The 15,014-nt window shown below is 37.5% G+C and overlaps 2 protein-coding genes across 2 annotated transcripts in view; both read left to right on the plus strand.

Moving 5' to 3' along the window:
• Positions 1-287: 287 nt before the first annotated feature.
• On the plus strand, positions 288-3,311 carry LOC109860224 (NADH-ubiquinone oxidoreductase 49 kDa subunit). The gene is made up of 4 exons (XM_020439163.1): positions 288-425; positions 558-988; positions 2,127-2,598; positions 2,692-3,311. The coding sequence occupies exons 1-4, from the start codon at positions 325-327 to the stop codon at positions 3,095-3,097; spliced, it is 1,410 nt and encodes a 469-aa protein (XP_020294752.1). The 5' UTR covers positions 288-324; the 3' UTR covers positions 3,098-3,311.
• An 8,849-nt stretch (positions 3,312-12,160) lies between these two features.
• The window catches only part of LOC109860225 (scavenger receptor class B member 1), a 37,486-nt gene continuing 34,632 nt past the window's right edge, over positions 12,161-15,014 (plus strand). The window contains exon 1 of the mRNA XM_020439164.1: positions 12,161-13,369. Coding sequence (XP_020294753.1) covers positions 13,312-13,369 — 58 coding nt within the window. The 5' untranslated portion in view covers positions 12,161-13,311. The remainder of the gene's footprint in view (positions 13,370-15,014) is intronic.

Genomic DNA, 15,014 nt, shown 5'->3' on the forward strand with positions numbered 1-15,014 from the left:
CGATTTGGTCGATAATAACACCGTTAACATTATAAACAAACAAAAGTACACGTTGAACAAGCGTTCGCATACCTCACAGGGATTATCTCTCGATCGAGCCATTGTTTTTATGAAATTGTTTTTAAAGTTTTTGAAAGAAAGGAACGCGTATAGCAGGTGTGCCGAAAAAATGCCACCTATCTAATCTCCTTCTCGCAACCATTGATCAATTCAATCGGTATTGTAGATTTCTCTCACAGTGCGGCGGATATCACAGATTTCTGTAACGTTAGTGGGAGCGTCGATCGTACCGACGGAGCTTTGTATCGTCGGAATGTGAACATCATGGCGGCCAGAGCGTTGGGTTTTGTTCTGCGCAAAAATGTTGGATTTTTCGGCTCGGGCAGACTGTTGGCCGCGAACAACGCATCGGCGATTGTCGACATGTGAGTGACAAATCGTTTCAATTAAACAACGCCGCTTCATTGTGATCGCATTTGTGCGTTATATAACACCATAATCTAACCTTAACCTCGAAAAGTCAATTCTTTCGTTAATTTGACATGTCCGTTTTGCAGACAGCATCGCAATGCTCACCAGTGGAATCCCGATCTGGACTATCTCAAAGAGATAAACAAAAGATTCATGACGATAGACGAGGGCGAATGGAAGATGCCGCCGATAGAGTCCAATCTAACCATGGAATCTCTTCCGGAGCAAACCATACAGAATGTGAAGTTAAATTTCGGTCCTCAGCATCCGGCTGCTCACGGTGTGCTTCGATTAATTCTTGAGTTGGATGGAGAAATTGTACTTTCCGCGGATCCTCACATTGGTCTTTTGCATCGCGGAACGGAAAAGTTGATCGAATACAAAACCTACATGCAGGCGTTGCCTTATTTCGATCGTCTGGACTACGTGTCGATGATGTGTAACGAGCAGTGCTTTTCTCTGGCAATAGAAAAGCTGCTCAATATAGATATACCTCTGAGAGCTAAGTATATTCGAGGTAATATACTTCTTTCAGTATCTGTAAAATCTTATTGTAATATTAGGTCTATCGGAAAGTTCTGTCTGTCTTTGGAATAAAACAAAATACAAATTTTTCTTAATTTTTCAAAAATGGGATATACAAATTGCCCTCACGCTGGCAAGAAATCATTTAATAATAATGGCAATTGTATTATTTAATAAAGTTTATTGACGGTAAGAAAAATTTGTATTTTGTTTTATTCCAAAAACGGACAGAACTTTCTGGTAGATAAAAGTAATATAAAAGTAACTCGCTGTAATATAAGAGTAACAATAACACAAGAAATTTTATACAAAGAAATCTATATTTTACTCGTACTGCTGATATATACTTGTATAATCTTAGAAATATAATTACGGTCATCCGAGCCAATCGCAAGATGTTGTGCAAACAAATATATATATGTATATATATATACAGGGTGTCCCAGAATTGCCGTACAATCTCTCGTAAGCAGGTAGAAGGAGTAAAACTGAGTCGAAAAGTCCTGAATCATTTTTTTCTATTAGTTGTAATAAAGGAGTAATTATTGAGTAAATCAGGCCAATCAGCGCAGACCTTTAGCCAGGCGCACGTCAGTGAGCCGCGCGCCTAGTGTGTGTGAGCACTCAATCTCATTACAATCTCTCGTAAGCAGGTAGAAGGAGTAAAACTGAGTCGAAAAGTCCTGAATCATTTTTTTCTATTAGTTGTAATAAAGGAGTAATTATTGAGTAAATCAGGCCAATCAGCGCAGACCTTTAGCCAGGCGCACGTCAGTGAGCCGCGCGCCTAGTGTGTGTGAGCACTCACTGACGTGCGCCTGGCTAAAGGTCTGCGCTGATTGGCCTGATTTACTCAATAATTACTNCTTTATTATAAATAATAGAAAAAAATGGTTCAGGACTTTTCGACTCAGTTTTATTCCTTCTATCTGCCTATGAGAGATTGTACGGCAATTCTGGGACACCCTGTATATATATATACGCAGTTTTCCGCACAACATCCTGCGATTGGCTCGGATGACCGTAATTATATTTCTTAGTTTAGTAACTTATCGAGCTTCAATAGGATTTAATTGTATAATTTTGTTTTTCCACGCTTTTTCCACATTTAACACACATAATGTTTGCAGTTCTGTTCGCCGAAATCACAAGAATCTTAAATCACATCATGGGCATTGGAACACACGCTCTAGATATTGGCGCTCTCACACCTTTCTTCTGGCTGTTCGAGGAGCGCGAAAAACTCATGGAGTTCTACGAACGCGTGAGCGGCGCTCGCATGCACGCGGCTTATGTGCGACCCGGTGGGGTCTCGTTGGATTTGCCATTGGGTCTGATGGATGATATATATGACTGGGCCTCCAAGTATTCCGAGCGATTGGACGAAATAGAGGATCTTCTTACGGAGAACAGGATCTGGCGACAACGTACCATTAACATCGGCGTGGTGTCAGCGGAGGATGCGTTGAACATGGGATTCAGCGGCGTGATGTTACGCGGTTCCGGAATAAAGTGGGATCTGAGAAAGGTCGCGCCTTATGACGCTTACAATCTAGTTGATTTCGACGTTCCCGTTGGCACGAACGGCGATTGTTACGACAGGTAAATCCGAGTGGTTTTTCAAAGAGAGAAAAAGATGTGTTGTTTTTTTTTATTTGTTCGTAACACATGTGTGCACAATTCTCGCTTTTATAGATATCTGATTCGCGTCGAGGAGATGCGCCAATCGCTGCGTATTATTCATCAGTGTCTGAATCAGATGCCCGAGGGTGAGGTGCGATGCGACGATGCCAAAATAGTGCCGCCGCGACGAGAAGAGATGAAGACCAGCATGGAAGCGCTTATTCATCACTTCAAACTGTTTACCCAAGGATTTCAGGTGCCACCCGGAGCGACGTACACCGCGATAGAGGCGCCGAAGGGCGAGTTCGGTGTTTATCTCGTAAGCGACGGCAGTAGCAAGCCCTATCGGTGCAAGATCAAGGCGCCGGGTTTCGCTCATCTGGCGAGTCTCCAGCACATCGGACCGAAGCACTTTCTCGCCGACATTGTCGCCATTATCGGCACGCTGGACGTCGTCTTCGGCGAGATCGATAGATAAGTTTCTTACGATTGATAATATGTATAGTGAGAATTTATTGATATATATCTTATAAAAAAAAAAATATCAATATGTAAATTATTTAGAAACTTTCCAAAACTTGTTGATATTTGCGTGCCGCAAATTTGATGAGCGGGGGAAGACAAATATGCAACTAGCATAAAACGATTATTGTAAATATTTCGTCGCAATAAAAGTGACGAAAATATGTGTACTCATTTCGATTACCTCTAACGCCTGTAATTTTATACTAAGGATTATTTTTTTGTTTATTTATCTGTTTGCATTTGAACAGGAATATCCTTTAACTTTTTTTATTAACGCATTTTTTTAACAAGATCATGTTTGAATAATCGGATTGTACAGCAAGATCGTACAAACTGTTGGAACGCAATAAAAAAAGTGGTTACACTTGACGATCTAAATTATTCCGCAATAAGAAAAACGTATATAGACGTAAACAGAAAGGTAATATACTCTTATTTTTTCTTTTTTTTTTCTTTTTTTTTTAATCTTTATCTGTATCTTTAATAGTTGGTGGAAATGGGATACTTCTTCGCGTACATTGATGCAGCGCATAAATAAAATAAAATAGATCGCTATTTTTATTTTTGTTTTCAGTGCGTAACGCTTATATTTGTGTTATTCAAAGTTACATGTTTTTTTTCAGTATTTATTCTGACATTTATAATGTGTTTACGTTCCAGGCTGACTTTGATATTTATTTCCTTACGAAACATGATTTAGTGCTACATGAATGTTTTCTTAATTAACATAATCACATATCGTATGCATAATTGATAAATTTCGTACTTCTTTTTTATGTTTTCAGTTCGTCGAATTGAATACGATCTGCGAATTTAGGGAATTGCGCGCCAATGAGACATAGCTATTTATATTTTAACAAGTACACAGTTTTCGTAGCGTCTTTTTTATCGACTTTGTTTTAACTGTTAAAAAAAAAAAAAAAAAAAAAAAAAAAAAAAAAAAAAAAAAAAAAAAAAAAAAAAAAAAAAANAAATCGTAATATATATATTTTTATCATTAGCCTTGACAAAATAAACGATGCGCGGCGTTACAAAAGCGCGATAATTCCCATGTACAAACAAGATCTAAACACTTGAAGGAAAACTAGTAGCAACAAAATATCGGTCGACTCTTCCGATGAAGCGTCCGTTTTCATATATTTTATGGATTCACTTCGTATACTCTACACGCGAATGTTTTCACAAGTTTCAGCGGAAGTTCACGAACACATGGATGGGACACCATCAGAATTGCAATTTACATTTCGACAGTAAATAAAAATAAAACAAACTTGTTTACACACGTAAGTGTGTAAACATCTTAATGTCGCAACATCAATTACAATTCGATATTTGAGATCGCAGTTTTTTTTTCTTTTTTTTTTTTTTTTTCACGCGCGATTTGACGATTGCGTCTGTGAAAGACATCGCGGGGCTCCCGCAATACACAATCAACGATAATTATAGTTTATCTAATTCTCGTATCCTCCTGTCAAGCACGACCAGAAGTCAAAGCATAGCTTTCTATTCCTTTCGCTAGTGAAAAGCCAACTTTGCGTGTACAGTAGCGGGTACCGACAAGGCACAATAATCTTAATTTTGCGAATAACTTACAAAAAACCTTTCTACGAACCTCATTAAAAACAAACCAGAAAAAAAGAAAAAACATTTACGAGAAAGAATCTTTGCGAAATAAATCTGTATAATTTGTAATATCAAGCTAAGCATTTTTTTTTAATGATAAGTCGAGCGAGGTAGTAGGTAATCTCGGATTCGAAGCAAACAAGTAGTTCGTCTTTTTTTTTTTTTTATATTTTGCGGAAGTTTTATTGCAAGCAATTTATACGGAGTTAATGCACGATGTAATTAGCGTATACAGTATAACATTTTCGATAATATCGCCTTCGAATTATCAAATATTTATTCAAAGTACGATATTATACGATATTATACTCGATATCATTACAGACATTGAGATCAATTAAGTATCATTGACTGAGATAATCTTTGTTTTTTGTCACATGCTATCTAGTTTTTCTTCGTCGTCGTGAGCGAAGTGATTGCCGTTCGGAAAATTACACGGTGTAGAAAATCTTTTTTCTTAATGACATACAATGTAATATACATATGCATATCTTATAGTCGATTAATAATTTAATTTTATACGATGATACAATGTGTTGCATTCCTTATATAATTCCGTGCGGACGGTAGTCTGAGATTATTTTTCACAAAAGTCTCATTCGCGTAACGAGACAAAAGATAGTTAATTAAAATCTATAAGATTTTTATTTTGTACATTGATTTTATAATGAAACGTTTAAATTGATACATTGCTTCGTGCTGTTATTCACCGCGCGATTTCATATTCATCTTCACAATGCGGACAACATTGTTGCTTCAACGTGCCCATTTTCTTGAAATCTTTTCTCTCTTTATACCCACGCATTACTTTCCAGAGTATTGCCTGAGAACTAGGTTCATCGAGATACATTCTCGTTGCAAAAGCACGAATGTGCGTTAATTATTTATTATTAACGCGATTTTCACTCAACACGTATGTTGGCCTAAACGTACTCTTTTTTTTTTTTTCACTTTCAAGCACTTAAAACAATACGAGATGACCGTTATCTGTCTATTTATTTATTTATTTGTTTTATTTATTTATTTGTTTGTTTGTTTTATTTATTTATTTGTTTTATTTATTTGTTTGTTTGTTTTATTTATTTGTTTTTATTGTTTGTTTGTTTTATTTGTTTATTTATTTGTTTGTTTCTTTGTTTATTCATGCAAATAAAACTTGAAGTTATAACAAACGACGATGAAGAATGCACAAAAATAGATCTGAATGATACATGCTAAATTTAAAACCTTAAATATTTGCGACGAGTAATTAAAACTCATTAAAATTAATTAAAATTAACGAAAAATGGACAATGAGTATTCGCACGCTTTATCATTGTATATTTGGTTTTAAATTGACAATTTTTGAAAAACATCACAAATTTCACAAAAATATTTTGCGATCAAAGATTCGATATTTATTAAGAACCGAATTGAAGATTTAACGCGTAAAATGCATGAGGTTTTTTTTTTTTATTCTCAGTTCACAAGTACAAGCGCGTCGCAACTTACGTCACCGATGAAAGCCGACCGATAGCGACGTACGTAAGTCGTAACGCGAAGACGTGATTGTATGTGCAAATGGATGTCGTTAACCCTCATCGAAATTGCAGCTTCTGCAATGTTACACACACGTACACACGCGCGTGTACGTGTGTGTAAGTGTGATATATGTGATCTGCTCATATTATTTATCGATCATTCAATCCTAACTTGTTAAATCTTCTTCCTCAGTTTGTTTTTCTTGTTTAAAATTTATGAAAGAAAGTGTTCTCAATTCTTAAAAAAAATCAACAACACGCACACGTTGCGAGTGGGCGAATCGCTTTCGCTCGGTGATCAAACGCGGTCATTCATCTAATTCGAGAACAAGGAGCAATTACACGCACTCACGCTCCGCTCGTTTCCGTTGGCACGTAACACGCACCACCGAGCTTCTTTAGTAAATAGGCACAAAGTAGCGGTATTATTTTTAAATGCTACTCCTTGAGAATTGAAGAATCACACGCGGAAACGAACGTGTCGTCGTCATCATCGCGGAACACGATTTATGTTTTTTTTTTTTTCGATAATAAAGTTGCGCGTTCAAACTGCTTCTCAGACAAAAAAAAGAATTTGCATTGAAAATTTGTTGTATTGTATTGTCACTTTTTCTTTAAAAAAAAAATAAGTAATCAAAAATCAGTTGAAAACGAGCAACAATTAGCTATTGAAAAAAAAACAATTAGAAATGTAAAACTTTATAAATTTAAATCAATCTTCCGCGTGCGGTAGTCTTTCCAATTCGGCTGTTACACGGAATGCAATGCAAAGGTCCGGGTTCGACTTTTGGTCAAGGACTTTTTTGCATTGAGAGATATTTTAAATTTCATCGGGAGGCTCGTAAATGAATAATTCGTACAATATGTGACGTAAAGTAGCATCCTATATGCTATAAAATCATTTTAATAAAATTGTTATTTAATTCGAATTTTCTATGTGTAAATTAATACAAAAAAATTAAATAAAAATTAAAAATTTAAATAAAAATTTTAACAATTAAATCTTATTAAATCTTATTAATCTTATTAAAAAAACTCGCGCGAAAAAATTTATATATATATATCGCGTTCGCGTGTAAATTTTATATATATTGTGACGTTTTTCGTGGTTGTTGCGAAATTCCCGCGTCGTCCCGCCCGAAACGGAAGTAAGAGATCGNCATACGCACGTCAGTGAGCGCTCACACACACGAGGCGCGCGGCTCACTGACGTGCATCTGGCTAAAGGTCTGCGCTGATTGGCCTGATTTACTCAATAATTACTCCTTTATTATAAATAATAGAACAAAATGGTTCAGGACTTTTCGACTCAGTTTTACTCTTTCTACCTGCCTACGAGAGATTGTACGGCAATTCTGGGACACCCTGTATATATTTTATAATATATACGCATTATATATATATTTTATATATATATACGCAATTTTCCGCACAACATTCTGCGATCGGCTCGTATGACCGTAAATATATTTCGAAAAATTTAACCATTTATACAGGATGCTACTTTGCATCACATATATGAATCTATTTTATAAGCCTTATAATATATAACTTATAATATATATTGTAAACAAATATATATTTTTTGCACGTAAGTTCAGCGTATGGTTATGAAGTCCCATTTCTCGATCTGTACGTATTGAAACTGTGTTATATTTATTTATTACAAATTTATTTTTTATAATATATACACACCACTTTTTTTCTCCTTCATAATCTGGAAAAAAATCAGAGTTTCGCTACATATTATATATTAGCGGACATGGACAGCTATATCGCAGCTGTCTGTGATATTTTTACGTTTTATTATGTGGCGAAGGAATAAGAAATTACGTTTTATACTTGATCAGTCTCTGACGTTCTCGCACTCCTTGAGTTACGAGACGTGGACAAAAAAAGAGTCGATCCAAGAGTGTGTATCGCGTTATAATATTGTTTGTGTGATTTACGAGCGCGTTTATCTATCTATCTAATGACACGACTCGCAAAATTACAGCCGATCGAAGGTAACGTGTAATTAAGCGGCAATTAACTATGCCGCCTCAGCATTCGGTGCGTAACGTCCTTTTGAGCTCCGTATAATGCCGTAACTAACCGCCGATTTCGCGATCCCGAGGGGTGAGGCCGATGTTTTATTTTAACGGAAGGATCGCTGTCAACTCGATTGCGTATTTCGCTTCGCAAATTACAACACGAAACGCGGATTACAGTATTCAACGGGGTATTAACCCTTTCAGACCCGGTGTCCGACATTGCGGATACGTCTTCTTATTTGCCGAGAGTAAGGACGTTGTATTTCGTAGATGCCGATTATTATTAAATAACTCGCGTCATAATCTTTCGCGACATTGATAAATCATTAACATATATCACTCTATATATATATATGACAAAAATGATCAAAAAAGCGAGGAAGACTACACAGAGCGCGTTAGGTCACTGTTGTGAATTAAAAACTAATTATTGAACGTGTTTTGTTAATGAGACAATTTGATCCTTATTAATGCTCATTGTCAATTTCTACGGTAATAAAAAGAAAAAATATCAAATAACGACTCTGCAGATATGTACATAAATTAAAAAATAATATTGACTTTAAATATAGATGTTCTTGAAAACAACATGTTAGTTAAGTCGTCGCATATAGGCGCTTCCAATTATTTTGAGATGTAAATTTGTTTTTGTGCTGTCAAAGATAAATTTATTCGATGAGTTTTTTTAAGTCAAAATAATTTGATCAAAAATGTATATACAAAAATTACTTCTCATCGCAAATTGCAACTCTTAAAACTTCTCTCTTGTCACGTAAAACAACAACACAAGTTACGCAAGATGTTTTTTTCTTGCCGTAGTTTTTAATAAAATAAATATATACACACATATATATATTGTTACGCGGGGGTCACCGCGTATGTGTCGCGGGAGCCGCGTGAACGGCGCGCGATCGGCGCGACTGTCGGTTACCGGGCGACGACGGTTTGTTAAAAAGAAGAGAAGAAGATAGAAGAATCGCGACCGCGGATTTGTCACGACGTGTTTCGGCGATTTGTACAACGGGCAATTAACGCTGTATTTGTAACGAAATAAAGTGTGTTCATAAGAAAGTGCGCCTTTGTCATTGCCGCGTCCGCGCACGCGAGTATCGGCGTNCCTCGAGAACGGCTCCGCGCCCCGCGGGCGTAACAATATATATATATATATATATATATATATGTATATATTCATATATGTGTGCGACGTGTTGTGCAATCAATTGACGCACGCAGCAAATAACGAGTTTGGAGAAAAGTATATATTAGTTGAAATCATCATCTCTCGAGTTTTATGAAGACGCGAATTCTAACATTGGACGTGCGAGAGATATGTCGCGTTGAATTTATTGCGAAGTCGCGACGGAGAGAGCTTGGTTTTTTTTTTTTTGCATAACAGAAATTATCGCGATTCCCCAATTAAAAGGTCAAGGCTGATACGTTAATTTCGATTGTGTCGTGCTACAAACAAGGGCGTCACATCACTCCGCAATTAAGCCTGACAAATGATAAGAATACTCATCGTTATAGCGTTGTATTTTTCATGCAAACTTTGAAATAACATTTATTATCAAGTTGATAAAGTCGCTTAGTCATCATATGTTCGATAATTTACATTCGATAATTTAAGTACTTTTTTTTATGTACGCTATTTGAAAGATCGCGCTATTCGAAATAAAATATTCAAAAACCGACTATACTTTCCACATGTTTGCACGATGATTTTAATGACAATTGGCAGTAAAAAATTCCGTGGGAATCTGCGTGACGCAAATGCGTAATGTACTACGCAAGTAGAGGATCTCTGCGAAATATATATAAAACATCCTCTTCGCGGAGATTTATAACACCAATTTTTGGTTTTAATAAGAAAATTTTGATCGAAACGTTGAGAATACACTGCGTTTAAGTTGTTTAATTGTCCACTGCCAAATTGGATCATATTATAGGCTTTTTGGTTCTTTTTCTTTTAATAATTTTGTTTTATTTGCGCGAGAAGAACATTTATCGCCGCGAGACGATTTGAATCGAATAAATGAACACACGCGCGTTAATCCTTAGAGAGTAACGTCGGAAGAAGGAAGCTAGGCAAAAAAAACTTGTGTAGTTTTCTGCTTTAACCTACATTTGCGTCCTCGATCGTTTCCCATTTCGATGCTCTCGAGTAGCGATTCTTAATCACAAGCATACTAGCGGAAATTGAAACCGGGTTATTTTTAAGAAACCTCTTTTTCATCGAAGCGTTGAGAGAAATAGAGAGACGGAGAAGAGATTATCTATGTATCATTAATCTATGTGTTTTGTAAACTCTAAAATTCATCGTGGTAGTTGACGATTTTAAATTAATTTTACATCTTGCAGTGATTTGAAATGCGTGAGCAAAACCGGTTGATAGCGGTAAAACCTGTATTATGAAAAAAAAAAACATTTCGTACGTGCGTGGCAAATATATTTTTCTTTTCCTAAACAATATTTCTCTTCTCCTAAAAAGTGTGCAAAATTTTCATTAAAATTTCTCATAATATAATTTGTATAAAAACAAATATATATATTTATTATATTTATTATATTATTTTATTAAAAAATAAAAATATATTTATTTAACAAATTTCTCGAATTTAAAAATATCTAATTGAGCAAATTGTTCATCGAATTTAAATAAAATTGACTCGTAGGTCGATTTTATCAGATTAGAGATTAGATTCGAGAAAAAAAAAGTTGAAATATATTTCTATAAGAGAAATACAAGAAATACGTCAGATTTATATCAATTTCTTCTGTTTGAAACGCGTTTTTACTCATCTGTTGATATTACGATGCGTGTGATATTTTTATTAGAAGCGCATATATTTTTGTCGCACTCTTTGCGCAATGACTAGAGGAATGTGACTCTGAACTCTCGCGGAAGCGCATCATGCTTTGAATTATGCCTATGCCTGTAAAATACCGTAGCGTTTCAGGAGAGTCACCATGCTCCACCTATCCAATGTCAAATTACTATTATTATTTTCCGAAACTGCTACATAGGATACGTATCTCTCGAAGAGGTGGGTCGCCGGATAACGGAGAGGCCGCAGAAGGAAAAGGACCCGCCACGCGCGACCGCGAAAAGAGAGAATGGAAGGGAGAACGACTTATCGCGGCAAAACGTAGGAAGAAGCGAGACGGGGCGCTACGGATCGGCGGCGCAGGCGCCGGCACGCGGCCACCTGCGTCACCTGCGTGTAAGAGGAGGCGAGAAGTCACCACGTCTTCAGGAGCGTTTAGCAAATCTGAAAAGTTCAACATCTCGAAACTTGTTGAATTTATAAAGAGAAAAAGAAACATTAAGCAAAATAGTTTTTTTTTTTTTTAATTTAATTTAATTAACATTTACACGCACTTCAAATTTTTCGAAATTTAATTTCACTTTTTTAAATTAATTTTTTAGATTATTGAGAGAAATCTCTCTTGCTCGCGTTCAAACCTTTCCCGCTCGTTTTCGAAAGTTGTGCAATTGTAATTTAATGGAAATATGGAAGAAAAAATCGGAGTTGCAAATAAAAATTTGACGAGACAAGAGACATAAGGTAACCAAACGTTTGTGCGAGCGGATCGAAACATTTCTACACGTTACAGGAGCAGGAGTAGCAGCATGTAAGAGAGGGACTCTGAAGAATGGAGGAGCAATGGCAGTAAAACTCACACACACACACACACACACAACGGTTATAGATGGTGGTGGTAGCAGCAGGCGCTGAATAAGCGCGCCGAAGGGGGTAAAGTGGAGCGGCAAGTGGGGGCCGGGAATAAATCGTTCACCTGAGCGTCGCGCAGAGAATCCGCGTTCTCGCAGTGTCTTGGCCGATCTCACACCGATCGCATTACATTCACTAGATCGTTCACACATTCGCGCGCGTGCACACACACATACACACACATACACATATATATATATGTACACGTACATACATACGTATAAAGGAGTTATAAACACACACACACACAAATATACACACCGGTTCCGCTCGATTTCGCATCGATCCTCTTCTTATTCCCACCGATTTCCACCTCATTCGCCTCTCCGCGATTTCTCTTCTGTTCCTCCTTCTCTCTCTCTATCTCTATCTCTCTCTCTCTTTGCCGTATCCCTCTTTTTCTCCTTCGCGATCCTCTTCTTCTTCTTCCTCCGCATCTGCATCCTTAGATCGCTCCCTCCTCTCGGATCGTATATGCCTCTTCCTCGCCGAAGTACATCATCACCGCCGATCGTTCCCACGATCACTGTCGCGGCCACCAGCGATCGAAGAAGCAGCAGTTGCCGCGTGTACTCGCGCGCAGTACTCGTCGCGTGCCCGAATCGTAATAGGACTCGCGGAAGATCGGCGAATATCGCGGCTGTCAAAATCGTGAACGATCTGTGTATGCGATCGATCGAGTGCGGAGGATTCCGTTGGGATATATACATGACATGATCTGAGGGTGCGAAATATCGTTTTTTAACATCTCGCGTAAAAACATCTCGCCGGAGAAAAAGAGAAAAGCGCGCCTCTTCAATCGGGGAACTTCCAGCATCTGCGGTACGTAATAACGTCGCTTCGACGACCCGACCGGCACACTTAGAGCAACCACGAAAGCAGGATTGACTTTCTCCGGTTGGAAGCAGTCGTGGCACTGTGTGCACGAAATAAACTCTTCGAGGTCGCCGCGAGAAAACACGACGAGGATCGGAAACAACGTCGATCGGTTGGAGTGACGTTTCGGAAAGAAAAAAAATAAAACAAAAAATCGATTCTCGTTCGATAAGTATAATCGGTGTGCAATTCTGTGCATGACACGACGCGAGTCCTGACAAGAGGAGGTATTATTCGGAGATAGGAATTCATAGAAAAAGGAGAGCGAAAAAGCGCGCGCGCGTGTTTTCCTTCGCGCTATAATATTCAATCCCGACGACGTGCGCGCTGTGATTCCACACAGGGGTGAACACTCGGTGAACATCGCGGAGCTTGTCAAAAATGAGGGTGCATCGCGGGATCTGCGCCAAATTGCAGGGCGGCTTTCTCAGACGATGGTGTACGTATATATATATTTAGTTTATATAATTTTATTTCGAAATTTATAAAGAAATTTATCTTTTAAACAATTTCCTTGCTTATTCTTTTTTTTTATATGTGTGTACATATTAATAAAATTATAATATAATTTATATATATATATATATTATAATAATTTATATATATTATAATATATATTATAATAATTATATATATATATAATATATATTAATAATATATATTATAATAATTTATACGTATGTGTAATATAAGAACGTTTCCATATGTATATTTCAATCGCTGATAAACAAAACACTGCACGATGAGGATCAAACTTGAATGAGCACGCGCAATGTTTAATTTGCACACGCTCGCACACACACACACACATCACACGTTTGTCATTGAGGTTTATTTAAAGATAAACGCGGCATTGTATGCATAGCGAGTTTTACATATTTCGCGATCAAATCGTCGTTTAACCAATGATCGTTGCGAATCAATCGAACGATCGGCGCAAAACGGCACGGTCGGAGATACAAAGTGAATTCAAGAGGTTTTTATGCAGCTCTACAGGTAACCTCTATAAAAAAAGAGAAAAAAAAACACTAATTATAAATTATTCTAGTTTATGTCTCGTGTTATTTACGAGAGCTCGCTCGTATAAAAAATGTCGATAAAAAAACATTTAAACATTCGATATTTGCTTAATTGCTTTACGCGTCGTAAATACCGTGTGTGGATTTTCATTCGTTTATTCGGATCTGCGATCGCGCTTTAACGTTTCATTTCATTTTGTCGTCGACGCTAACGCGCGTTCGCGTGACTCTCGGGCATGAATCCGAGATGTCTGGACCAAACGCGGGAAGCTGCGATTAACTCGAATAATCGTGGCCTGGTAATGTCACGGTTGTAGCTGGCTGCTTATACTCTTAATTCGAATCAATGAATGTGTCATCGCCACACGGTCGGCCACACTGAATCATTGCGGTTTTATTTTATCGCCGCCGCCGCCGCCTCGGCGGGTGCAGCGTCTCGTCGTTACACCGCGTCTTAGTCGTTGACACCTCGCGAAACGTCCGTCTTCTTCGTTGCAACAAATATAAGTTTTCAGGTATACGCACGTTGTATATACACGCTCGTTTACTTTCACTTCGAGTTCGCGCGGCAAATGGTGTCCAAAAGATTTTTCGCAGGTCGCGTACGCGTTTGTTGCGCCACACAGCTCGGTAGAGAGATGCGTGAAATCAAGCGTGCCGGCGAACTTTTCGGCGAGTTGCGGCTCGATAACGCCGCACAAACCACGAGTTGTTAATTTGCGCGAGTATTTCCTGAAAATTGTGAAACATCTTGTTAGAGATATGTAATATATACTGTTCAATCTCAAATGCGTTACATACCCGCACATTTCTCCGTATGGAAAAATATCTAATAATACAACAAACGGACAAGTTTTCTCTTATAAATAACATTTGTGCGCGCATTCATAAAGGAATTGAGAAAGACCCGAGTCGAAATTTAGCGTCTACATTGAACCTCAATTTTTGAAAAAAGGAAATTTCGGACGTATAGCAGCGTCAAAGTAGCATCTACTTTTTTTCTTACTCCTACTTTGATCCTATCAGAGCCTATTTTGAGCCTATCAGAGCCTGCAATGCGCAGTC

Source organism: Pseudomyrmex gracilis, unplaced genomic scaffold (genome assembly GCF_002006095.1).
Source record: "Pseudomyrmex gracilis isolate BER0280 unplaced genomic scaffold, ASM200609v1 scaffold_351, whole genome shotgun sequence".
NCBI classification, from domain to species: domain Eukaryota; kingdom Metazoa; phylum Arthropoda; class Insecta; order Hymenoptera; family Formicidae; genus Pseudomyrmex; species Pseudomyrmex gracilis.